Source organism: Pyrus communis, chromosome 7 (assembly GCF_041283825.1).
Source record: "Pyrus communis isolate YQ-2024b chromosome 7, ASM4128382v1, whole genome shotgun sequence".
Lineage (NCBI taxonomy): Eukaryota > Viridiplantae > Streptophyta > Magnoliopsida > Rosales > Rosaceae > Pyrus > Pyrus communis.
Window position 1 is genome coordinate 14681164 of NC_142571.1, and position 26047 is coordinate 14707210.

A 26047-nucleotide genomic window follows, 5' to 3' on the forward strand; every position below is an offset into this window, starting at 1 on the left:
CAAAACCTCAATCCCCCTTTACTTTAGTGTCCAATTTAGTTAGAAAGTGTCTTAGTTTGTGTTTCTAAGTGTTTTGAATCAATTTATTACCCAATTTCGTCCAAAGTAGTCAAAGTGCTCAAAACTGCCCAGATTGTGTTTTTAAGGCAGTTTTGAGTGTTTTGGTGCTGTTTTGAGTCTTTTGGTTTGTCTTAGTGTTTTCAACTTTAGTTTTGCATTCTTTGGGTCTAGTTTGGTGTTTTATATTGTGTTTTTACGTTTTTGAGTCAAATCCATGTGATTAACAATCCCTCCTAATCCCCGGTCCAGAACGATCCCTACTTACATTCTTCACTACAATTGATAAAAAGAGGGTTTAATTTGTGTGCGTATAATTCTCACATCAAATTTTGGCGCCGTTGCCGGGGATTAGCAACTTTGCTAATCCCTTGGATTGTTTTATTTTCGTTTGTTTTATTTTATTCCAGATTCTTAATCTTGTTTTGTTTCTTGTTTTAGGTACTAGTTTATGACTCGGAGTTCTCATCCGATTCGTGAACATATCTTGGACTTTGACGACGATTTCGAGCGAGAGTTGAGACGAAAGAGAAAGAACCCAGAACCTAGCGAATCAAGTGAAAGTTCCGAGTCCGTTTCTGAATTTGAAGAAGAGGAACGGACGGCAAGAGTGGGTGACGTAGACATGGCAGCGGACAACCGAACAATCAAGGAGCTTTCCGCTTCGGGATTGGCCAATGCCGCACCCTTGTGCATCCAATACCCAAGGGCGGCTCAAGACAAGACCGACGAATTTGAATTGAAGTCAAGCTTGTTGCACCACATTCCAAAATTCCATGGACTATCCATGGAGGATCCCAACAAGCATTTGAAGGAGTTCGAGATAGTGTGTTCAAGCATGACTCCAGGTAACGTTGATGGTAGCATTTTGAAGATGAAGGCTTTCCCGTTCTCACTTGTGGAGAAGGCCAAAGATTGGTTATACGAGTTAGCACCCGGAACGGTCACCTCTTGGGAGAGCATGAAGAGGGCGTTTCTTGAAAAGTTCTTTCCTACTTCAAGAGTCATTCTCTTGAGAAAGAAGATTAGCAGAATTCAACAAAGTCAAGGGGAGTCTTTTCCAACATACTATGAGCGTTTTAAAACCTTTGTTGCATCATGTCCTCAACATCAAATGAAGGAGGAGCTTCTAATTCAATACTTCTATGAAGGTCTTCTTCCCATTGAAAGGCAAATGCTTGATGCTTCGGCGGGAGGCGCGTTGGTGGATAAAACCCCTATGGCAGCTGATGCGTGATTTATACGCACACAAATTAAACCCTCTTTTTGTCAATTGTAGTATAAGTATAAGTAGGGATCGTTCTTAACCGGGGATTAGGAGTGATAGGTGCATATTTATGCTACTTAGTTATGTTGTTTCCTTGCATTTAGTGAGTTAATTATTATTTATTTCAGTCTTTTAAGTTATTTTCGTGTGTTTTTAGGTCCTAATGGCAAAAGGAGCAAGAAAGAGCATTTTGAGGCTATTTAGAGCATTTTTGGGCATGGATTGGATAGCTTAACCATGGAGCAAAGAGGATGGACGAAATTGAAGTCAAGAAGGGCTAGGAAAGGCTACAAATCTGGTGGAGGAAGCCCAAATGCAAAGAGGATAAGGAAGAAGCAAGAAACAAGCAACCTTATCCAACCTTATCCAACCTTATCTTATCCTATCCTAGAAACCTTATCCTATCCTATCTCTAACATTATCCTATTCTATCCTATCCAAATCAGGTTAGGACTTAAACCTAGCTTATTAGAGGGAGTTAATTACACAATTAAACACCTAATTCAGTTTCTAGGAACCTTATCCACTCAATTGCCGCAAGGACTCAATTCCTTGTAGGTTTAGGAATTGCAAATCCTTCTCCTACACAAATATCATGTATCCTTGGCCCTTTAGGTTTAGGAATCTGCCCTAAACCATCCCTTCTAGAAACCTTATCTCAGCCCTATACACATGCCGCACCAAAACCTTCTAGAATTCCTAAATCCTAGCCGAACTCCCTAATCCAATTCCCATTTGATTTCTGCCCTGAATTAACCCTTTTTCAATGGGATTGTGCAATCCTTTTCCTTCACTAAGAGTGCCTAATTAAGCCTATATAAACAGCCCTATGCCGCATCATTCAATCATCCACTCACACATTCATTCATTCATACTTTCATCCATCAAACACCACAATCCATTCTACAACACCCTAGTGCCGCAAGCAAGGAAGCAAGGAAAGGAGGAATTGTGCAACCTGCCATCCAAGGGAGTGCCGTGCATGCCATTGGAGTGTGGAGCGTTTTTCTTGGTTCTTTCTATCCTTAGACTTAGTTCAATGTTTAAATTTAATTATCTTTGTTTTGCGAACATGAGGAACTAACTTCTCTTTAGTTAGAGGAGAATTTGAAGCCATGATTATATGTTTTATATGAATTAATTACGTTCGGTTATTATTACTTAAGGCATGAATGTGATTTGCTTATCTAAGTTATTAAAACTGGCTTATGTATGTGGGTTGGGGGTTAACACTTAATTTGCATGCATAAACTTGATGCTAGAGTCTAGGAGGGTTTCACGTAATTGTTATTCACTTATACTCACAAGTAGTGGAGGTTGCTAGTCACAATCGCGTTAAGTAAATCCTTGGTACAAATCTCATGCGTTTCATAGTGATGAGTGCCTTGTCAACGCTTATAGTTTTCACAAAGCTTAATGACTTTTGATATGTATCTTTGTTATGCATCTCATATAAAGAACTTGAAAAAGATAATTTGGTTGTAATGCGTTTTCATTCAATTCAATGAAATAAGGAAAACTTGAGAGTTAGTTGTGCGATGCAACTAATTTGGGGCGTTGTCATTCATAGTCTAAAGGAGTAATAACTGGACATTGGTTTGTATGCATATATCATGTGTGGAGAAGGACCCTCTAACTAGCCTTTTACCCATTTGTTTTACCTAAATTCGTTTTTCAAAAGTGTTTTCTAATAAGTTTTTATTTTGAGTCTAAAATTCGTCAAAAACAATCCCCATGTTATTTAGTCTTCATATTTGAGTCAAAACTTGGTTTCCTTGAGTCTTTTGAGTCTAGTCAAGTCCTATTTTCGTCCAAAACCTTTATTGAGTCTAAAAGTGAGTCTTTTTGAGTCTTGGTTGCTGTTTTAAGTGTCTAAAGTTAGTTTTGAGTCCATAGAGTCTAATTTAGTGTTTTTGAGTCTTATTTACATAGATTAGCATCCCTAGTTAATCCCCGGTCTAGAACGATCCCTACTTACATATCTACTACAATTGTCACAAATAGGGTTTAATTTGTGTGTCAAGTTAATTTTCACATCAAATTTTGGCGCCGTTGCCGGGGATTAGCAAACTTGCTAATCCCTTGTGTTTGTGTCGTGTCTTTTTAGTGTCTTTTTGTTGTCTTTGTGTTGTTTTTAGTGTGCCATGCCTATAGATTGCTGATTTGGTTGTGTTCTTTATTTTCAGGTACTAGTTTATGACTCGTCGTTCTCAACCTATTCGTGCAAACATATTGGATTTTGACGACGATTTTGAACGAACTTTGAGAAGAAAGAGGAAGCAACCGGAACCTTATCCACCTAGTTCAAGTTCAGATTCCGAATCTGAATTTGAAGAAGAAGAAAGCATGGCGGCGGACAATAGAACAATCAAAGAACTTTCGGCCTCGGGACTAGACAATGCCGTACCTTTGTGCATTCAATATCCTATGGCTGCCCAAGGCAAGACCGATGAGTTCGAATTGAAGTCTAGCTTGTTGCATCACATTCCCAAATACCATGGGTTGTCCATGGAAGATCCAAACAAGCATCTTAAGGAGTTTGAAGTGGTATGTTCGAGTATGACACCCATCAATGTTGATGGGAACATTTTGAAGATGAAGGCTTTTCCATTCTCTCTTCTAGAAAAGGCTAAAGATTGGCTATACGAATTGGCACCCGGAACCGTCACTTCTTGGGAAAGCATGAAGCGGGCATTCTTAGAGAAATTCTTCCCAACTTCAAGAGTGATTCTTTTGAGGAAGAAAATAAGTGGCATTCAACAAAACCAAGGAGAGTCTTTTCCGGCATATTATGAACGTTTCAAGACTCTAGTTGCATCATGCCCTCAACATCAAATGAAGGAAGAACTTTTAATTCAATATTTCTACGAGGGGCTTCTTCCAATAGAGAGACAAATGCTAGATGCCTCGGCGGGAGGTGCTTTGGTTGACAAAACGCCCGTGGCTGCCAAAGTTTTAATTGCAAATAGAGCGTTAAATGCACAACAATATGAAGGTGTTGGTCAAAGAGACACCCCACGGCAGCAAGTGAATGAGGTAAGTTCCCAATCCGACATTCAATCTCAATTAGCTAATCTTACTTCTATTGTGTCTCAGATGGCCGAAGGAATGAGGATTCAAGGTCCAAGTGTATGCGGTGTATGTTCTATCCAAGGACATCCTTCGGACAAGTGCCCTCAATTGATTGAGAATGGGGGATGGGAGAATGCAAATGCCATTGGATTTCCAAGCCAAAATCAACCAAGGAATGATCCATATTCCAACACATACAATCCGGGGTGGAGAGACCATCCAAACTTCAAGTGGAGGGAGCCTCAACAAACTCAACAACAAGGAGGCTTTAGGCAACAACCCCTGGGGTTTTACACTAAAACCTACGGCAATGATCCAATACCACCCCAATCCGCCCAAAATAATCAAGGTACGTCTTTAGATAATGCTACACTTCTTAAGTTACTTACCAATTTGTCTCAGGGGCAAGAAAATCAAACCAAAGCAATGCTAAACCAAGACAAAAGGGTGGACCACTTAGAGAAACAAATTGGACAGATTGCGGAGTTTGTAGGACAATTCCGAGACCAAGGCAAGCTCCCTAGCTCAACCATTGTCAATCCAAAGGGAGGGTTCGAATCTGCCAAGGCAATCACGTTGAGAAGTGGTAAGGAAGTTGGAACCACCCCAAATCCATCCAAAACGAGTCAAGAAGAGGACATGTTGCTGCAAGAAGAGAATGAACAAGGCACAAAGGCCACGGCAAGGGAGGAACCAACCTTGCCGCATCCATCTACCACCCTAAAATCGTCCAACACCCCTAAGGTAAATCCAAATTCGACTTTGTCAAGTTCTATTCCACTAAATGTGCCCTTCCCTAGCAGATTTAGGCAATCAAAGAAAGAAGAGAATGAGAAGGACATTCTGGAAACCTTTAGGAAAGTTCAAGTCAATATTCCGCTCCTTGATGCAATTAAGCAAGTTCCTAAGTATGCGAAATTTTTGAAAGAGCTTTGCACCACAAGGAAGAGGATTTCAAACAAAGAGGTGGTCCAGGTAAGTGAGAATGTTTCGGCAGTGTTACAAAGAAAACTACCACCTAAATGCAAAGATCCAGGTAGTTTTACAATTCCTTGTGTTATTGGAAATACTAAATTTGAACATGCTATGCTAGATTTAGGAGCTTCAATTAATGTCATGCCTTACTCAATTTATGCATCTATGAACTTGGGAGAACTTAAAAACGATGGTGTGATTATTCAATTGGCCGATCGTTCTAATGCCTATCCAAAAGGAGTTTTGGAAGATGTGTTGGTGCAGGTTAACAATTTGATCTTTCCGGCGGACTTTTACGTGCTTGACATGGAGGATTCACCCCATTCTACACCATTGCCGATCCTCCTTGGAAGACCTTTCATGAAAACAGCCCGCACTAAGATCGACGTGTTCAAAGGAACTTTAACGATGGAATTTGATGGGGAAGTTATTGATTTCAATCTTTCTGAAACTATTAAATATCTGATAGGAGCATATTTATGCGACTTAAATGGCTTGTTCTCGTACATTTACGTTATGTTTCTTTAGTTATTTTAGTACTTTAAGCTATTTTCGTGTGTTTGTAGGTCCAAAAGGGCTAAAGGAGCAAAAAGATGCATTTTGGAGACTTTTGGAGCACTTTTGGGCTAAGGACGGATAACTTATGCTTGAAGCCAAAGTGTTGGACGAAATTGAAGACCTAATTGGAGCCAAAGTGTTGGAACCTTGTTCTCTTTAGTTTTAGGACATTTAAACCTTTCCTAATCCCAATCATGCCATGCATAACACACATCCATTCTAACACATTGTCATTGCACATGCATTTCCTTCATTAGTTAACCCACATGCACTTATCACTTATCATCACCACATATCATATCACTTAATCACTTATCACTTATCATCACCACTTAACCACTTATCATATCATAACCACATATCATATCACTTATCACTTATCACTTAACATATCATCCACCTACTTCACCTACAACATCCACCTACTTCACCTACAACATCCACCTACTTCACCTACAACCTCCACTTACTTCACCAAACTCACACACTTACTTCACCTACAAATGACATAGCCATATGTTCCCTCCACTACTCCTATAAATACCCTTGCATTCATTCATTCATGAACATCTCATTTTCATACACAACTCACCACAAACACATCCCTTTCTCTCTTAGCCGTGAGTCTCCCTTAGAATCCAAAAACCATCTTTCCATTTCCATCACTCCTCACTCCATTCCACACTTCCATTCCCCCAAACCAACTATCCTTAGACCTTATGCTACAATAAAGAGGAAGAGAAGAGGGCCTAAACGTTCATACAATTCAAGTTTGAGTTGTTGGAATGTTTAGGTGTTTCTTTGATTTCAATGTTTAATTTTAATTCTCTTTGTTTTGTATGAGGAACTAAACCCCCCTTTAGCTAGGGGGTGATTCGAAATATATGTTTATGCTTGCATTTTGATTTGATTACTTCTAATTACGTTTCATAAGTTGTGAATTCAATTTGTTTAACTGTTTTATTGATAACCTATTTATGTATGTTTATTGAGAGTGCACACTTAATTTTCATGCATGAATTTGACGCTAGAATATAAGTGAATTTCACCTAATCGTTATGAACTTATATTCACAAGTAGTGGAGGTTGCTTATAAACAATCGCGTTAAACGAATTCTTGGCATAAGTTTCATGCAATCATAGTAACGAATGCCTCGTCAACACTTATAGTTTTCATAATGCTTAATGATCTTTGATTGTATCTTTATTGTGCTGTTCACGTAAAGGACTTTTGGAGAATGTTGTGAATTGCGTTGCGCTAACTCATCCAATTCATTAACTTAAGGAAAACTTGACGGTTAATTTAAGCGGACCTAATTAACCCGGGGTGATGAGTTTAATAATTTATTGAAATGTAATTGGAAATCTTTTTATTATGCAAGTGTAACATATGTGGAGATGACCCCCTTAGCTATTCTATCATCCATTCATTCCATTTCATCAATTTCATATTTACATTCTGTCTAGTTTATTTAACTTGTTTCGTTATTTCAATTTTCGTATAAACTTAAATCCCCCTTTACTTTAATGTCAATTTAGTTAGAAATCATTTTAGTTTGTGTTTTTAAAAGCATTTTGAGTCTTTGGTTTGTCTTAGTGTTTTAAAGTTTAGTTTTACATTCTTTGAGTCTAGTTTAGTGTTTTATATTGTGTTTTTACGTTTTTGAGTCAAATCCAAGTGATTAACAATCCCTCCTAATCCCCGGTCCAGAACGATCCCTACTTGCACCTATACTACAATTGATAAAAAGAGGGTTTAATTTGTGTGCGTATAATTCTCGCATCAAATTTTGGCGCCGTTGCCGGGGATTAGAAAATTTGCTAATCCCTTGGATTGTTTGTTTCTGTATTGTCTTTTAGATTTAGTTTTTTTTTATTTGTGTTTTGTTTGTTAAGAACAACATGGCACTTGATAACGCTTCTCTTTTGTCACAGCTCATGGAAAGGTCCCAAATGCAAAGAGTTGATATATTTAATCTTCAATCAAGGAATAACGTGTTTTCCAATACTTACAATTCGGATTGGAGTGATCATTCAAACTCTATGTGGTGGGAACCTCAAAATGCTCAACAAGGAGGATATTGGCAGCCACCACAACCTCATATTCAATATGCCCAACCAAATTTAAGTTCATCAATAGATTATAATCAAAAGCTTAACGAATTAATTTGTTTGGTGCAGGGCTCACAAAATCAAGACAATGAGGCTCGACAAGAAGACAAAAGGTTGGATCACTTGGAAAAGCAAATTGGGCAGATAGCGGAATTCGTAGGACAATTTTGCGACCAAGGCAAACTCCCTAGTTCAACCATTGTAAATCCGAAGGGAGGATTTGAAGCACCTTTGCCGGAAGCACTTATTGCTCCTACGCCATCTAATTCAAGTAAGGTTGTTCCAATTAGTTCTAACCCCATTCCACCTAATATCCCTATTCCTTGCAGGTTCATGAATTCCAAGGAAGAAGAAAGTGAAAAAGACATCTTGGAAGACCTTCCAAAGGTGCAAAGTAGGGAATTTCATGAATTCATCAAAGGGGATATACTTGAGACAACAATGCCCAAAGAAGTTGAATTTGATGACATTGGACAAGTCATAACCATCACATGCAATCTGGCCAAGTCCAATATCCCTGAAACTTTCAAAGGAGTGGTGTTTGTCATTGAGTTCTTGTCAGACAAAACAAGTAAGTCATTTTTTTCAAATTCCATTACATTTTATACTAACTTGTTGTTTTTTATGAATCAGGCACCTACATTAGAATTCAAACCAATGCCGGTTCACTTCAAGTATCACCTTCCATTCAAGGACCAATTCCATGCCGTTTGATTTTATTTATGTTAAAAAAAAAAAAAAAAAAATAATAATAATAATAATAAAAGTGGCGAGGCTTCACAAAGGTTGTTTACTTAAAGACCCACTACGTGGCAAAACTCTTGAAGCGGAAGGCATCGAGACGGAAGGCATCGGGGCAGAAGACATAGGAGCGGAAGGCATCGGAGATAGAGGCATCGAAGATAGAGCATTCGAAGCCTCAATACTTGGCCAAACGCTGGATGATCCAGGAAAAAGGTGCCTCTGGAGGAAAGACGAAAACCTTTGACGGTCACTTTGAATCCGACCTTCAGACTCTTGCAGTTCATCAAGCTTCCTCTTCATGCCCGTCGAATAGTTGTTGGCAAGCACGTGCAAACTTTTATTCTCATGCTTAAGCAGTTTGATCTCCTGTTTAAGACTTTCCACCTCTGCCATCAATGATTCCACCTGACGGGAGCGGGCAAGCAGGCGTTGGCCCATGTTGGATACAGAACTCGCACACTGAACACTAAGTGCGAGGGACTCTTGAACGGCCAACTCATCGGACCGTCCTGACAGCAGCCTACTATCTTTTGGAGTGAGGAGGTTCCTAGCTACTATTGTAGCTGTTGTGGCGTCCTGCATCACGGAGTCTTCACCTGTGAGAGGACCGTTAGAAGATAAGAAAGAAGGGCGCCATACGTTACCTTGACGCGGCGCGGCCGTATCACTGCTGAGACTCAATTCTAAGCTAAGGTTCGATGGGTTTGCCATTTTTCAAAAGTGTTCAAAGAGATGGGGTGGATGAAGTTAATTCTCAAAGGGCCGAAGTCGATTTTCAAGAATGGGAATTCTTCAGAGTGTGTTTGTTGTGGTGATCGATAGCTCTATAAGAAGCCAAGGCGACGCGTCCACCAATTCGAAAAGCCGGAATTTCTGGCGTAATTTAGGCGACGCGTTCTCTGCTTTTCAGAAGACGCGTTCAACTTTGTCAAAAGATTTCTGACAAAGCTGAAAACACGTGGAGGCCATCATCGCAACTACACATCTTTAGCCGACAAAGCGCAAAGTTCGGCGACGCTTTCTCTGCTTTTCAGAAGACGTGTGCAGCTTTGTCAAAAGGAGCCGCATCTGCACTACCACGTGTCGTTCAGAAAGCGAAGGGGCGTCGTTCAGAAATCGAAGGGGCGCCTGCTCAGAAATCGAAGAGGCGTATTCAAAGATCGAAGAGGCGCCACTATTTCAAAAAGCCGGATTTGCGGGATCAAAACGTTTGTCGACAAGGGTAAAAGGTACCACCACTTGATATTATCTCTATATATGTCGACCTTCGTCTTTTATGGCAGGGCAAACCTGAAGAAAATGCCCAACTCTCTCTCACCTCTGAGGGCGCACTCCCAGCAAAGCCTTTCGAAATACTCAATTCTTTCTTCTTCCCCAAAGATGATACCAGATGCCTGGAGTACATATGACCCAGGAGGAAACGGCGGATTGAAGCATGTGCTGATTCATTCACCGCTTCTTCAAAGCAAAGGTATCTCATATCATCAAGGTCAAAAGCAAAAATATCTCATATCATGCTCTTTCCCTGTCTTTTTCTTTGTCCTTGTTCTTACTTGCATGGCAAAGTAAAAGAAGCAATCACCCGGCACTTGGAGTCAGTCTACCGATCTGGAGCCAACTGCCTGGAATCTATTCCTGATTGCTTACCTAGCGTTGCTCTCGAGTAGTCATCTTCAACGGTTGTTACACTTCCAGAGAAGGGACCACTCCTGCAAAGATTGAACAAAGAAACAGATAATAGGAGGAAGCTCAGACCTTCGGGGGAAACCAAAAGAACCATCCTGCTGCCCAGTTCAAGAAGTAGCACAAAGGAAAATCAACGATGGGCAGAAACCAGTTCAAGAGTAAGCCTGTGGAATCACAAAGATCAAAGCCTCAATGCAATCACCAAGGAGAAGAGGGAATTTACACTCCATAACCAGATTTGCGTCCCTAAACTCTTCTCTTTGTTAATTACATTATGCCATGTTTAATATGTTTAGTTGCTTTTTGTGTGTTTACTTATGTTTTGTGTGAATCTATGCTTAAAACATTGAGGACAATGTTTGATTTAAGTGTGGGGGGGGGGGGGTAACTAAAGTGTTTTGATGCAAATTCGTAGGGTTTTATCCACCATAACTTCTAATGTTGTTCCTTGCTATTTTAAGGTGTTTTTAAGTTGTTTTAGAGTGTTTTAGTGTGTTTTGTTTTATAATTCGAAAATCCCATAAAAATTTGAAAAATTGTTTTGAAAAACCCAAAAAGAGTTGTTTTAAAGTTGTTTTTGTGTGTGTGTTTGTGTCTTAGGGTACCTTCCAACACAACGATAAGGATTTGGTTTATAATTGCATGACGGTTAGAAAGAGTTATAAACATAGAGAAAAGTTTGATTTACTCTTGGTATATGCTTGGTTATGGTTATAATGTATGACTTCACATGCAATCATAAAAGAAAAAAAAAAATTCGTTTTTGTAACATGCTTGAAGGAAGAAACTCAAACAAACGCTACATCCCTGTGAGACTCGAGCCATTACTTTCTTTGGAGAGTTATTTTCTGTGATTCTTTATTTTCTAAAGTTGTTGCATGATCTCATTATTCCTTGCTTGGTTGCTACTTAGAATGCAATTGTATCATGATAGAACTAAATGCTAGAACTCATGCCCATTTCATTCAAAGCATGTTATTGATTTGCATAACACATATTCAAGAAGAAGTTGTGTAGTGACCACCACCATAGCCAAATAGCCTTACTTCCCATACTTCATATATGTTGTAAGTTTTAACCCCGTTGAGCCTTGTTTAGCCTTTATTCTTTGTTTACCCACATTTTCCTCACCTAGCCTAGTTTAGGACAATCCCCACCCTTGTTCTTAAAAGATAGTGAGTATGACTTAATTGAATTCCTTTTGAGTTACATTATGAAAGAAAATAAGTGTGGGGGAGAGAATGTTTAAGTGTTGATGTTTTGAGATTCAAAAGAAAAGAAAAAAAAAAGAGAAAAGAAAGAAAGAAAAAAAAAAAAAAAAAGAGCTTGAAAAAAAAAAAAAAAAAAAAATGAAAGAATAAGTGATTGAAGAAAGGTTCCAAAACACCAATTCTGGGCGTAAATTGTCTAAATTCTCCCTTTTTGTTCAAAAGTTGAGTTTTCATTCAAAAGTGAATTCTAAGTTGATTCAAATGCTTTGCTCACTATTTCTTTAAAAACCTTTGTTTTCCATATCCCTTCTTTGTTATCCACATACCCCAAGCCCCGTTACAACCCTTGACTTCTATCTTCAGTGTTGTGTATTTCAATTTGTGGAGTTTGAACTTGGTATGAGCATATGGTATCACTGGTTCTCGCGTCTAAGTAGTAGCATTCCATTCATGAGATCATATCTAAACATGCTTATTAACTCCAGAAAATGCTTTCCTTATTATAACATATGTGAGTGTTCGTCTACATGTTTACATCAATCTTCTCACATATACCTAGTGTAGGGTGTGTAGTCAGAAAATCTGTGTGAAAAACGAGAGTACATCTAGTAAGAAATTGAGGGAATTCTCTAAAGGCATGTTACTACATTTGAAATGTGTTTTAATTGCTTAATTGTGAACTAGTATGTGGTGACTATGATTAAGAATGTACTTAAGTGTAAAGATGGCTCAAATCTGTGAGAATAATGATTTTTAACTTGTCATGTGCATTGGAAGTCCCTGATACGATTGTTGGAAGGTGTAGGTTGTGTTTTGTTCTTTTTGTTTTGTTTTTCTGTTTTGCTCGAGGACTAGCAAAAGCTAAGTGTGGGGGTATTTGATAGGAGCATATTTATGCGACTTAAATGGCTTGTTCTCGTACATTTACGTTATGTTTCTTTAGTTATTTTAGTACTTTAAGCTATTTTCGTGTGTTTGTAGGTCCAAAAGGGCTAAAGGAGCAAAAAGATGCATTTTGGAGACTTTTGGAGCACTTTTGGGCTAAGGACGGATAACTTATGCTTGAAGCCAAAGTGTTGGACGAAATTGAAGACCTAATTGGAGCCAAAGTGTTGGAACCTTGTTCTCTTTAGTTTTAGGACATTTAAACCTTTCCTAATCCCAATCATGCCATGCATAACACACATCCATTCTAACACATTGTCATTGCACATGCATTTCCTTCATTAGTTAACCCACATGCACTTATCACTTATCATCACCACATATCATATCACTTAATCACTTATCACTTATCATCACCACTTAACCACTTATCATATCATAACCACATATCATATCACTTATCACTTATCACTTAACATATCATCCACCTACTTCACCTACAACATCCACCTACTTCACCTACAACATCCACCTACTTCACCTACAACCTCCACTTACTTCACCAAACTCACACACTTACTTCACCTACAAATGACATAGCCATATGTTCCCTCCACTACTCCTATAAATACCCTTGCATTCATTCATTCATGAACATCTCATTTTCATACACAACTCACCACAAACACATCCCTTTCTCTCTTAGCCGTGAGTCTCCCTTAGAATCCAAAAACCATCTTTCCATTTCCATCACTCCTCACTCCATTCCACACTTCCATTCCCCCAAACCAACTATCCTTAGACCTTATGCTACAATAAAGAGGAAGAGAAGAGGGCCTAAACGTTCATACAATTCAAGTTTGAGTTGTTGGAATGTTTAGGTGTTTCTTTGATTTCAATGTTTAATTTTAATTCTCTTTGTTTTGTATGAGGAACTAAACCCCCCTTTAGCTAGGGGGTGATTCGAAATATATGTTTATGCTTGCATTTTGATTTGATTACTTCTAATTACGTTTCATAAGTTGTGAATTCAATTTGTTTAACTGTTTTATTGATAACCTATTTATGTATGTTTATTGAGAGTGCACACTTAATTTTCATGCATGAATTTGACGCTAGAATATAAGTGAATTTCACCTAATCGTTATGAACTTATATTCACAAGTAGTGGAGGTTGCTTATAAACAATCGCGTTAAACGAATTCTTGGCATAAGTTTCATGCAATCATAGTAACGAATGCCTCGTCAACACTTATAGTTTTCATAATGCTTAATGATCTTTGATTGTATCTTTATTGTGCTGTTCACGTAAAGGACTTTTGGAGAATGTTGTGAATTGCGTTGCGCTAACTCATCCAATTCATTAACTTAAGGAAAACTTGACGGTTAATTTAAGCGGACCTAATTAACCCGGGGTGATGAGTTTAATAATTTATTGAAATGTAATTGGAAATCTTTTTATTATGCAAGTGTAACATATGTGGAGATGACCCCCTTAGCTATTCTATCATCCATTCATTCCATTTCATCAATTTCATATTTACATTCTGTCTAGTTTATTTAACTTGTTTCGTTATTTCAATTTTCGTATAAACTTAAATCCCCCTTTACTTTAATGTCAATTTAGTTAGAAATCATTTTAGTTTGTGTTTTTAAAAGCATTTTGAGTCTTTGGTTTGTCTTAGTGTTTTAAAGTTTAGTTTTACATTCTTTGAGTCTAGTATAGTGTTTTAAAGTTTAGTTTTACATTCTTTGAGTCTAGTTTAGTGTTTTATATTGTGTTTTTACGTTTTTGAGTCAAATCCAAGTGATTAACAATCCCTCCTAATCCCCGGTCCAGAACGATCCCTACTTGCACCTATACTACAATTGATAAAAAGAGGGTTTAATTTGTGTGCGTATAATTCTCGCATCAATATCCTAATGACGATCATTCTTGTTTCTCTATTGATATACTTGAGTCATTGGCGCAGGATTTTCTTGATTCATTGGACAAAGACCCACTTGAAACCACAATTGCCGAAGGAATAAGTAGAGCATCAAATCTGGCCGTGCATGATGATGGCATTGCCGAAATGGTGGCTTCACTTGAATCATCGCCACAATATCAAGGTAAGCCCCCAAACCCAATTTCAATTCCCGTTTCTACTAACAAGTTATTACCTTCAGTGATTCAGGCACCCGTTCTTGAACTTAAACCATTACCAAGTCACTTGAAGTATGTCTATTTGGGAGACAAAGAAACATTGCCCGTCATTGTTTCTTCATCACTCACGGCAATGGAGGAGGAGAAATTGGTTCGCGTGTTGAAAGAACACAAAACAGCCATAGGATGGACCTTGGCCGATATTAAGGGAATTAGCCCTACAACATGCATGCATCGCATACTTCTAGAGGAGGGGGCTAAACCAACTCGAGAGGCTCAACGTCGGCTCAACCCTCCAATGATGGAAGTTGTGAAGAAGGAGGTTATCAAATTACTTGATTGCGGAGTGATTTATCCTATCTCGGATAGCCGTTGGGTCTCACCAATTCAAGTAGTGCCAAAGAAATCCGGAGTGACGGTGGTGAAGAATGCTGAGAATGAGCTTGTGCCAACACGCATCCAAACGGGTTGGAGAGTTTGCATCGATTATAGGAAGCTCAACGCCACCACAAGGAAGGACCACTTCCCTTTGCCGTTCATTGATCAAATGCTTGAAAGGTTAGCCGGTCACTCTTTTTATTGTTTTCTTGATGGATATTCGGGATATAATCAAATTGTCATAGCTCCGGATGACCAAGAAAAGACCACTTTCACGTGTCCTTTTGGTACTTTTGCTTATCGTCGCATGCCATTCGGTTTATGCAATGCACCGGCCACCTTTCAAAGATGCATGGTAAGTATATTTTCAGATTTTGTGGAGAAAATAATTGAAGTTTTTATGGATGATTTTAGTGTATTTGGAGATTCGTTTGACGATTGCTTACATAATCTCACTTTAATCCTAGAACGATGCATTGAAACTAACCTTGTTTTAAATTGGGAAAAATGTCATTTCATGGTAAAACAAGGCATAGTTTTAGGGCATATAATTTCGGCCAAAGGGATTGAAGTTGACAAATCAAAAATAGATCTTGTACGCTACTTACCCTCTCCTACTTCGGTTAGAGAGGTTCGTTCTTTTCTTGGACATGCAGGATTCTATAGGCGATTCATCAAGGACTTTTCAAAAATCTCCAACCCCCTTTGCCGACTTCTCCAAAAGGATGTGCCATTCAAGTTCGATGAGGAGTGTGAGAAAACCTTCAAACACCTCAAGGAAATGCTCACTTCAGCCCCCATCATTATTCCACCAGATTGGAGCCTTCCTTTCGAGCTTATGTGCGATGCCTCGGATTATGCATTAGGAGCCGTTTTAGGCCAAAGGAAGAACAAGCAGCCACATGTCATCTATTATGCATCCCGGACCTTGAATGATGCCCAATTGAACTACTCCACAACGGAAAAAGAACTTCTTGCTGTTGTTTTTGCTTTAGATAAATTTCGTTCTTATTTACTTGGTACTAAAGTTATCATTTACACTGATCATGCAGCGTTGAAGTACTTACTCACCAAAAAGGAGGCTAAACCAAGGCTTATTCGTTGGATGCTTCTACTTCAAGAGTTCGATATCGAAATCCGGGACAAGAAAGGAAGTGAAAATGTGGTGGCTGACCACTTGAGCCGCATGGTACATGAAGAAGAAGCCGTACCTATCCCAGAGACATTCCCAGATGAGCAATTGATGTCCGTCGAGGTAAGTGAGCCATGGTATGCCGATTTTGTGAATTATTTGGTGTCTAAACAAATTCCAAGCGACCTAAATAAACACCAACGTGATAAACTTAAAAGGGAGGCTCGGTTTTATGTGTGGGATGATCCTTATTTGTGGAAATATTGTGCGGATCAAATCATTCGTAGGTGTGTGCATGAATCGGAGTTTAATTCAATTTTAACGTTTTGTCACACTTATGCATGTGGAGGTCACTTTGGCACTCAAAGGACGGCACGTAAAGTACTTGAAAGTGGTTTTTATTGGCCTACTATATTTAAAGATGCAAGAATTTTTTGCATAACATGTGATAGATGCCAAAGAACCGGAAATATAGGTCCAAAGGACCAAATGCCGCAGACACCTATCCATGGTGTCGAAATTTTTGATGTTTGGGGTATTGATTTTATGGGTCCTTTTCCTTCATCTCATGGTTTCCTTTATATTTTACTTGCGGTTGATTATGTGTCGAAATGGGTGGAAGCAAAAGCCACCCGTACTAATGATTCTAAAGTGGTTGCAGATTTTGTCAAAACTAACATATTTGCTAGATTTGGAATGCCAAGAGTTCTTATAAGTGATGGAGGATCACATTTTTGCAATCGAACCATTGAAGCCTTGCTCAAGAGATATAACGTCACACATAAGGTGGCAACACCTTACCATCCTCAAACAAGTGGGCAAGCCGAAGTTTCTAATCGGGAAATCAAGCAAATTTTGGAGAAGACCGTTGGACCAAACCGGAAGGATTGGAGCTTGCGTTTGAATGATGCGTTGTGGGCATATCGTACGGCCTACAAAACACCAATTGGAATGTCCCCATTTCGGCTCATTTATGGGAAACCATGTCATCTTCCCGTTGAGTTGGAGCACAAAGCACATTGGGCCGTCAGAACATTCAACATGGACATTGATGCCGCTGGAATCCATAGGAAGCTTCAACTAAATGAGCTTGAGGAGATAAGGCATGAAGCATACGAGAATGCGTTGATTTACAAGGAGAAGTCAAAGGCATTCCATGACAAGATGATTCGTGGCAAGACATTTGTTATAGGGCAGAAAGTGCTACTCTTCAATTCCCGCCTTCGTTTGTTTCCAGGTAAGTTACGTTCTAAATGGATTGGCCCGTTTGTTGTTATTAATGTATTTCCTTATGGTGCAGTCCAAATTCAAAGCTTAAAGACCGGCCAAGAGTTCAAAGTCAACGGACATCGTTTGAAGCCATACTATGAGAACTTTGAAGAGCATGTCGTGGATGGAGAAAGCTTCCATGCCGTGGGCCCAATTGAAGGTTAAGAGAAAGGATCGTCCGGCTGGAAGACGTTAAAGCAAGCGCTTCTTGGGAGGCAACCCATGCAAATAAAGAAGAACGAGGAAGCTCCGGCACTCCATAACCAGATTTGCGTTTCTAAACCCTACTCTTTATTGCTTTTATTTTGCCATGTTTGTCGTGTTTGTTAGTTGTGGTAATTGTTTGTTTGTTTGTGAGTCTATACTTAGAACATTGAGGACAATGTTTGGTTTAAGTGTGGGGGGGTAAACAAAGTGTTTTTCATGCAAATTCGTGGGATTTTATCACCCATCATTTCGAAAGTTGTTTTTCACTGTTTTTAAGTGTTTTTAATGTGTTTTGAAGTATTTTTATGTGTCTTAAACAAAAAATCCGAAAATTTGAAAAAAAATCGAAAAATAGTGTTTTAAAAACCCAAAAAGAGTTGTTTTTCGAGTCGTTTTGTTTTTATGTTTGTGTCTTAGGGTACCTTCCAACACAATGATGAGGATTTGGTTTTTAATTGCATGACTATTAAAGAAAGTTACAAACATGGATGGAAGTTTGATATGCTTTTTGGTTTATGCTTGGTTATAGTTGACATGCACGAATTCACATGTAATTACAAATAAAAACTCAGTTTTTGTAACATGCTTGAAGGAAGAAACTCAAAACTAACGCTACAACCCTGAGAGATTTGAGCCTAAACATTCTTTGGAGAGTTATTAATCTTGATTTCTTGTTTTCTAAAGTCGTTGCATGGTCTCATCATTCTTTGCTTGGTTACTACTTAGAATGCGTTTCATCACTATAGTTCCAAATACTAGAACTCACGCCCATTTCATTCAAAGCATAAAATTGATTAGCATAACAAATAATAAGATGAAGTTGGTTAGTTTAAACCCAGAGCCAAAAAGCCTTACCCCTTTACATCTGTATTGTAGGTTTAAACCCCCTTTGAGCCTTATTTAGCCTAGTTTCTTTGTTAACCACATAATCCTTACCTAAGCCTAGATTAGGATTATCCAAACCCTTATTCTTAAAGGATAGTAAAGCATGACTTAGAGGGAATTCCTTTCGATCTAAAAGTTGCAGAAAAACAAGTGTGGGGGAAGGGATTTTCGTAGGAATTCATGGAGTAGTATGTTTGTGTGCCAAAGAAAGAATAGGGCACGAAAAAAAAAAAAAAAAAAAAAAAAAAAAAGAAAAAAGAGGAAAAAATCGTGAAAAAGAAGAAGAAAAAGAAGAAAAGGAGTTGAAAATAAGTGAGAATGAACTCACAAGTATTGATTGTTGAAGAAAGGGTCCAAAAGTTTGAATTTGACCCTAAGTTTTGTGTGATTCTTCCCTTGGTGTTCAAAGTTGGTTTTTGCATTCAAAAGTGAATTCTAAAGTGTTTATTACTTTGCTTACTATTGCTTTAAGAACTCTTGTTTATCCTTACCTTTCTTTGTTAGCCAAATACCTTAGCCCCGTTACAAACCCTTTTGACTTCAATCTTGGTTGTTATGTGTTTCAATATGTGGAGTTTAAAATTGGTTTGAGCATATGGTATCCCTGGTTCTCGCGTCTAAGTAGTAGCATTCCATTCATGAGATCATATACATGTTAATAATTCCGGAAAATGCCTTCTTTGTTATGACATATGTGAGTATTAGTTTTCATATTTAAATCAATCTCTCACATATACCTAGTGTAGGGAGTGTAGTCAGAAAATCTGTGTGAAAATGGAGAGTATATCCAGTGAGGAATTGAGGGAATTCTCTAAGGCATGTTACTACATTCAAAATCATGTTTTAATTGATTAAATGGGAGCTAGTGTGTGGCAACTATGGTTAAGTATATGCTCGAGGGTAGGGATAACTAAAATCTATGAATGTGGTATTCTTTAAATGTGTCATGCTCATTGGAAATCCCTGAGGTACATGTTGGAAGGTCTAGATTGTGTTTTGTTTATTTCGTTTTGCTCGAGGACTAGCAAAAGCTAAGTGTGGGGGAATTTGATAGGAGCATATTTATGCTACTTAGTTATGTTGTTTCCTTGCATTTAGTGAGTTAATTATTATTTATTTCAGTCTTTTAAGTTATTTTCGTGTGTTTTTAGGTCCTAATGGCAAAAGGAGCAAGAAAGAGCATTTTGAGGCTATTTAGAGCATTTTTGGGCATGGATTGGATAGCTTAACCATGGAGCAAAGAGGATGGACGAAATTGAAGTCAAGAAGGGCTAGGAAAGGCTACAAATCTGGTGGAGGAAGCCCAAATGCAAAGAGGATAAGGAAGAAGCAAGAAACAAGCAACCTTATCCAACCTTATCCAACCTTATCTTATCCTATCCTAGAAACCTTATCCTATCCTATCTCTAACATTATCCTATTCTATCCTATCCAAATCAGGTTAGGACTTAAACCTAGCTTATTAGAGGGAGTTAATTACACAATTAAACACCTAATTCAGTTTCTAGGAACCTTATCCACTCAATTGCCGCAAGGACTCAATTCCTTGTAGGTTTAGGAATTGCAAATCCTTCTCCTACACAAATATCATGTATCCTTGGCCCTTTAGGTTTAGGAATCTGCCCTAAACCATCCCTTCTAGAAACCTTATCTCAGCCCTATACACATGCCGCACCAAAACCTTCTAGAATTCCTAAATCCTAGCCGAACTCCCTAATCCAATTCCCATTTGATTTCTGCCCTGAATTAACCCTTTTTCAATGGGATTGTGCAATCCTTTTCCTTCACTAAGAGTGCCTAATTAAGCCTATATAAACAGCCCTATGTGATAGGAGCATATTTATGCGACTTAAATGGCTTGTTCTCGTACATTTACGTTATGTTTCTTTAGTTATTTTAGTACTTTAAGCTATTTTCGTGTGTTTGTAGGTCCAAAGGGCTAAAGGAGCAAAAAGATGCATTTTGGAGACTTTTGGAGCACTTTTGGGCTAAGGACGGATAGCTTATGCTTGAAGCCAAAGTGTTGGACGAAATTGAAGACCTAATTGGAGCCAAAGTGTTGGAACCTTGTTCTCTTTAGTTTTAGGACATTTAAACCTTTCCTAATCCCAATCATGCCATGCATAACACACATCCATTCTAACACATTGTCATTGCACATGCATTTCCTTCATTAGTTAACCCACATGCACTTATCACTTATCATCACCACATATCATATCACTTAATCACTTATCACTTATCATCACCACTTAACCACTTATCATATCATAACCACATATCATATCACTTATCACTTATCACTTAACATAACATCCACCTACTTCACCTACAACATCCACCTACTTCACCTACAACATCCACTTCACCTACAACATCCACCTACTTCACCTACAAATGACATAGCCATATGTTCCCTCCACTACTCCTATAAATACCCTTGCATTCATTCATTCATGGACATCTCATTCCATTTCACAACACAACACCCCTCAAACACTTCCATTATTCCCTAACCGTGAGTCCCCCTTCCACCATTCCTCATCCATTTCCATAATTCCCCAAACCTCACCTTAGACCTTGTGCTACAACAACGAGGAAGATAAGAGGGCCTAAACGTTCATACAATTCAAGTTTGAGTTGTTGGAATGTTTAGGTGTTTCTTTGATTTCAAAGTTTAAATTCAATTCTCTTTGTTTTGTACGTATGAGGAATGGAAGAGAAGAATGCCTAAACGTTCATACAATTCAAGTTTGAGTTGTTGGAATGTTTAGGTGTTTCTTTGATTTCAAAGTAATGAGGAACTAATCCCGCTTTAGCTAGGGGGTGATTCGAAACTATGTTTATATTTGCAATATGAATTGATTACTTTTGGTTGGAATTTCATAAGTTGTGGATTCAATTCGTTTAACTGTTTGATTGATAACTTATTTATGTATGTTCATTGAGATTGCAAGCTTAATTTTCATGCATGAATATGACGCTAGAATATAAGTGAGTTTCACCTAATCGTTATGAACTTATATTCACAAGTAGTGGAGGTTGCTTATAAACAATCGCGTTAAACGAATTCTTGGCATAAGTTTCATGCGTATTCCATAGTAACGAATGCCTCGTCAACACTTCTAATTTTCATTGAACTTAATGATCTTTGTTGAATGTCTCTATCATGCGTATTCCATAGTTAGGGACTTTGATTAAGAATAATTTGGTTGTAATGCGTATTCCATTCAATCCAATGAATTTAGGGAAATCTGAAAGTTAATTTAAGCGGACCTAATTAACTTGGAGCATTGAGTTTCATAATTTATCGAAAGACCAACTGAGAATCAATCTTGTATGCAAGTATAACATGTGTGGAGAAGAACCCCTTAGCTAGCCTTCATTCATCATCCATATTCACATTTACATTCTGCTTAGTTTATTAACTTGTTTTGTTATTTCAATTTTCGTCAAATCAAAACTCTTCCCCCCTTTTTCCTTATTGTTCAATTTAGTTTATGTTTTAAAGCATTTTGAGTCTTTGGTTTGTCTTAGTGATTTAAAGTTTAGTTTTGCATTCTTTGAGTCTAGTATAGTGTTTTATATTGTGTTTTTACGTTTTTGAGTCAAATCCAAGTGATTAACAATCCCTCCTAATCCCCGGTCCAGAACGATCCCTACTTATACTTATACTACAATTGTCAAAAAGAGGGTTTAATTTGTGTGCGTATAAATCACGCATCACTATGCCGCATCATTCAATCATCCACTCACACATTCATTCATTCATACTTTCATCCATCAAACACCACAATCCATTCTACAACACCCTAGTGCCGCAAGCAAGGAAGCAAGGAAAGGAGGAATTGTGCAACCTGCCATCCAAGGGAGTGCCGTGCATGCCATTGGAGTGTGGAGCGTTTTTCTTGGTTCTTTCTATCCTTAGACTTAGTTCAATGTTTAAATTTAATTATCTTTGTTTTGCGAACATGAGGAACTAACTTCTCTTTAGTTAGAGGAGAATTTGAAGCCATGATTATATGTTTTATATGAATTAATTACGTTCGGTTATTATTACTTAAGGCATGAATGTGATTTGCTTATCTAAGTTATTAAAACTGGCTTATGTATGTGGGTTGGGGGTTAACACTTAATTTGCATGCATAAACTTGATGCTAGAGTCTAGGAGGGTTTCACGTAATTGTTATTCACTTATACTCACAAGTAGTGGAGGTTGCTAGTCACAATCGCGTTAAGTAAATCCTTGGTACAAATCTCATGCGTTTCATAGTGATGAGTGCCTTGTCAACGCTTATAGTTTTCACAAAGCTTAATGACTTTTGATATGTATCTTTGTTATGCATCTCATATAAAGAACTTGAAAAAGATAATTTGGTTGTAATGCGTTTTCATTCAATTCAATGAAATAAGGAAAACTTGAGAGTTAGTTGTGCGATGCAACTAATTTGGGGCGTTGTCATTCATAGTCTAAAGGAGTAATAACTGGACATTGGTTTGTATGCATATATCATGTGTGGAGAAGGACCCTCTAACTAGCCTTTTACCCATTTGTTTTACCTAAATTCGTTTTTCAAAAGTGTTTTCTAATAAGTTTTTATTTTGAGTCTAAAATTCGTCAAAAACAATCCCCATGTTATTTAGTCTTCATATTTGAGTCAAAACTTGGTTTCCTTGAGTCTTTTGAGTCTAGTCAAGTCCTATTTTCGTCCAAAACCTTTATTGAGTCTAAAAGTGAGTCTTTTTGAGTCTTGGTTGCTGTTTTAAGTGTCTAAAGTTAGTTTTGAGTCCATAGAGTCTAATTTAGTGTTTTTGAGTCTTATTTACATAGATTAGCATCCCTAGTTAATCCCCGGTCTAGAACGATCCCTACTTACATATCTACTACAATTGTCACAAATAGGGTTTAATTTGTGTGTCAAGTTAATTTTCACATCAAGGAGGGATTGCAAATCACTTGGAAACTGACTCAAAAACGTAAAATAAAGTTAAAAACGTTCACAAAGACTCAAAGGACTCAAAACAAGTTCAAAAGACTCAAAACTGCCTAAAAACACTAACTAGGCAGTTTCTGACCTTAAACCCAATGTTGGACGAATTTAAGATTATGGTTTGATTCAAACGTAAAAACACAATATAAAACACTATACTAGACTCAAAGAATGCAAAACTAAACTTTAAAACACTAAAACAAACCAAAAGACTCAAACATCACCCAAAACACTCAAAACAGCCTTAAAATCACTTTCTGGGCAGTTTTGAGCACTTTGGTGAATTTGGACGAATTTTGGGAAATAAATTGAATCAAAACACTTTAAAACATAAACTAAACAAAGTCTAAACACTAAAGAACAAGAAAGTAAAGGGGGGGTTTTAAATTGACGAGAATTGAAATAACGAAAGAAGTTAATAAACTAAACGGAATGTAAAGATGAATTTGATGGAATTGAATGGATGGGAACCTAGCTAAGGGGTTCATCTCCATACATGTTATACTTGCATAATAAAATGATTTCCAATTGCATTTCAATAAACTATGATACTCAACACCCCAAGTTAACCGTGATGCACTAATTAACCTTCAAATCTTCCTAACGTTATTGAATTGGATGATGCATGCGACAATTCAAAACATTCCCCACAAGTCCTCAACATGAATGCATAGAAGAGGTACAAGCAAGAATCATTACGCTCTATGAAAATTACAAGTGTTGACGAGGCATTCGTTACTATGATTGCATGAAACTTATGCCAAGAATTTGTTTAACGTGATTGTTTATAAGCAACCTCCACTACTTGCGAATATAAGTTCGTAACTATTAGGTGAAACTCACTTATATTCTAGCGTCATATTCATGCATGAAAATTAAGCGCGCATTCTCAATAAACATACATAAATAAGTTATCAATCAAATGGTTAAACAAATTGAATCCACAACTTATGAAACGCAATTAGAAGTAATCAAATCAAAATGCAAGCATAAACATATATTTCGAATCCCCCCCCTAGCCAAGGGGGGTTTAGTTGAATTTAAACATTGGAATCAAAGAAACACCTAAACATTCCAACAACTCAAACTTGAATTGTATGAACGTTTAGGCCCTCTTCTCTTCCATTCCTCATTCGTACAAAACAAAGAGTATTGAAATTAAACATTGAAATCAAAGAAACACCTAAACATTCCAACAACTCAAACTTGAATTGTATGAACGTTTAGGCCCTCTTATCTTCCTCTTCGTTGTAGCACAAGGTCTAAGGATAGTTTGATGGTGTGAATGGTTTGGGGAGTGGTTGGAGTGGCTGCAATGGAGGAGAAAAGTGTTTTGGTGGCTGCTGCAAGGGTGTGGAGAGGTTTTGACGAATTTCTGGAATATGGAAGAGTTAATTGTGTGTGAATGAGTGTGAATTGTGTATGGTATTTATAGGGAGAAAGAGAGGGAACATGACAGCTAGGAACTTGGTGGAAATCTGAAATGGTGATGGGAGATGCATGTGGCTGATTTATGCATGTGATTAAAGGGTGGGAATGCATGTGCTTTGACAGAAATGAAAGGGAATGCATGTGCAATGAGTGTGGAGTGAATGATTGAATGCATGTGGCTGATTTATGAAGAGTGAATGCATGTGGCTGATAGGTATGAATGATTATGGTTGCATGTGGGTGGAAATGCATGTGGGAATGCATGTGCAAAGCTGGAAATGCATGTGGAATTAAAACTAGAGTGAATGATGATGAATGCATGTGGATTAAAGAGAGAGAATGTGGTGTAATGATGAAGTGGAATAAGTGCATGTGGATGTGGCTGATTTGATTTATGGAAGATGCATGTGGATTAAAGATGAGTGAATGATTATGGGTGCATGTGGATGAATGTGCATGTGTAAGGTTGTTGTTGTGATAAGTGATAAGTGTATGATATGATAAGTGAATGATATGATAAGTGAATGATATGATAAGTGGATGATATGATAAGTGGTGAATGATAAGTGGATGATATGATAAGTGGTGAATGATATGTAATGATATGTGGGAGTGTGGCTGAAATGAAGAAGTGGAATGTTGGAATGTTATGCACGGCTAAGGATATAGGAAAGGTTTAAATGTCCTAAAACTAAAGGGAACAAGGTTCCAACACTTTGGTCTTCAATTTCGTCCAACACTTTGGCTCCAAGCATAGGCTATCCATCCTTAGCCCAAAAGTGCTCCAAAAGTCTCCAAAATGCATCTTTTTGCTCCTTTAGCCCTTTGGACCTACAAACACACGAAAATAGCTTTAAAGTACTAAAATAACTAAAGAAACATAACGTAAATGCACGAGAACAAGCGATTTAAATCGCATGAATATGCTCCTATCAGCAGCCAAGAACCTCATTGCAAACCGAGCTCTCAATGCACAACAATACGAAGGAATTGGGCAAAGGGACCCCCCACGGCAACAAGTGAATGAGGTAAGTTCTCAAT

General features: G+C 37.9%; 1 protein-coding gene across 1 annotated transcript; it reads left to right on the forward strand.

Moving 5' to 3' along the window:
- The first annotated feature begins 285 nt into the window (after nucleotides 1-285).
- On the forward strand, nucleotides 286-17541 carry LOC148695760 (uncharacterized). Its single transcript, XM_088697390.1, has 4 exons — nucleotides 286-671; nucleotides 3666-5828; nucleotides 14482-15446; nucleotides 17524-17541. The coding sequence occupies exons 1-4, from the start codon at nucleotides 509-511 to the stop codon at nucleotides 17539-17541; spliced, it is 3309 nt and encodes a 1102-aa protein (XP_088553516.1). The 5' UTR covers nucleotides 286-508.
- The last annotated feature ends 8506 nt before the right edge of the window (nucleotides 17542-26047 follow it).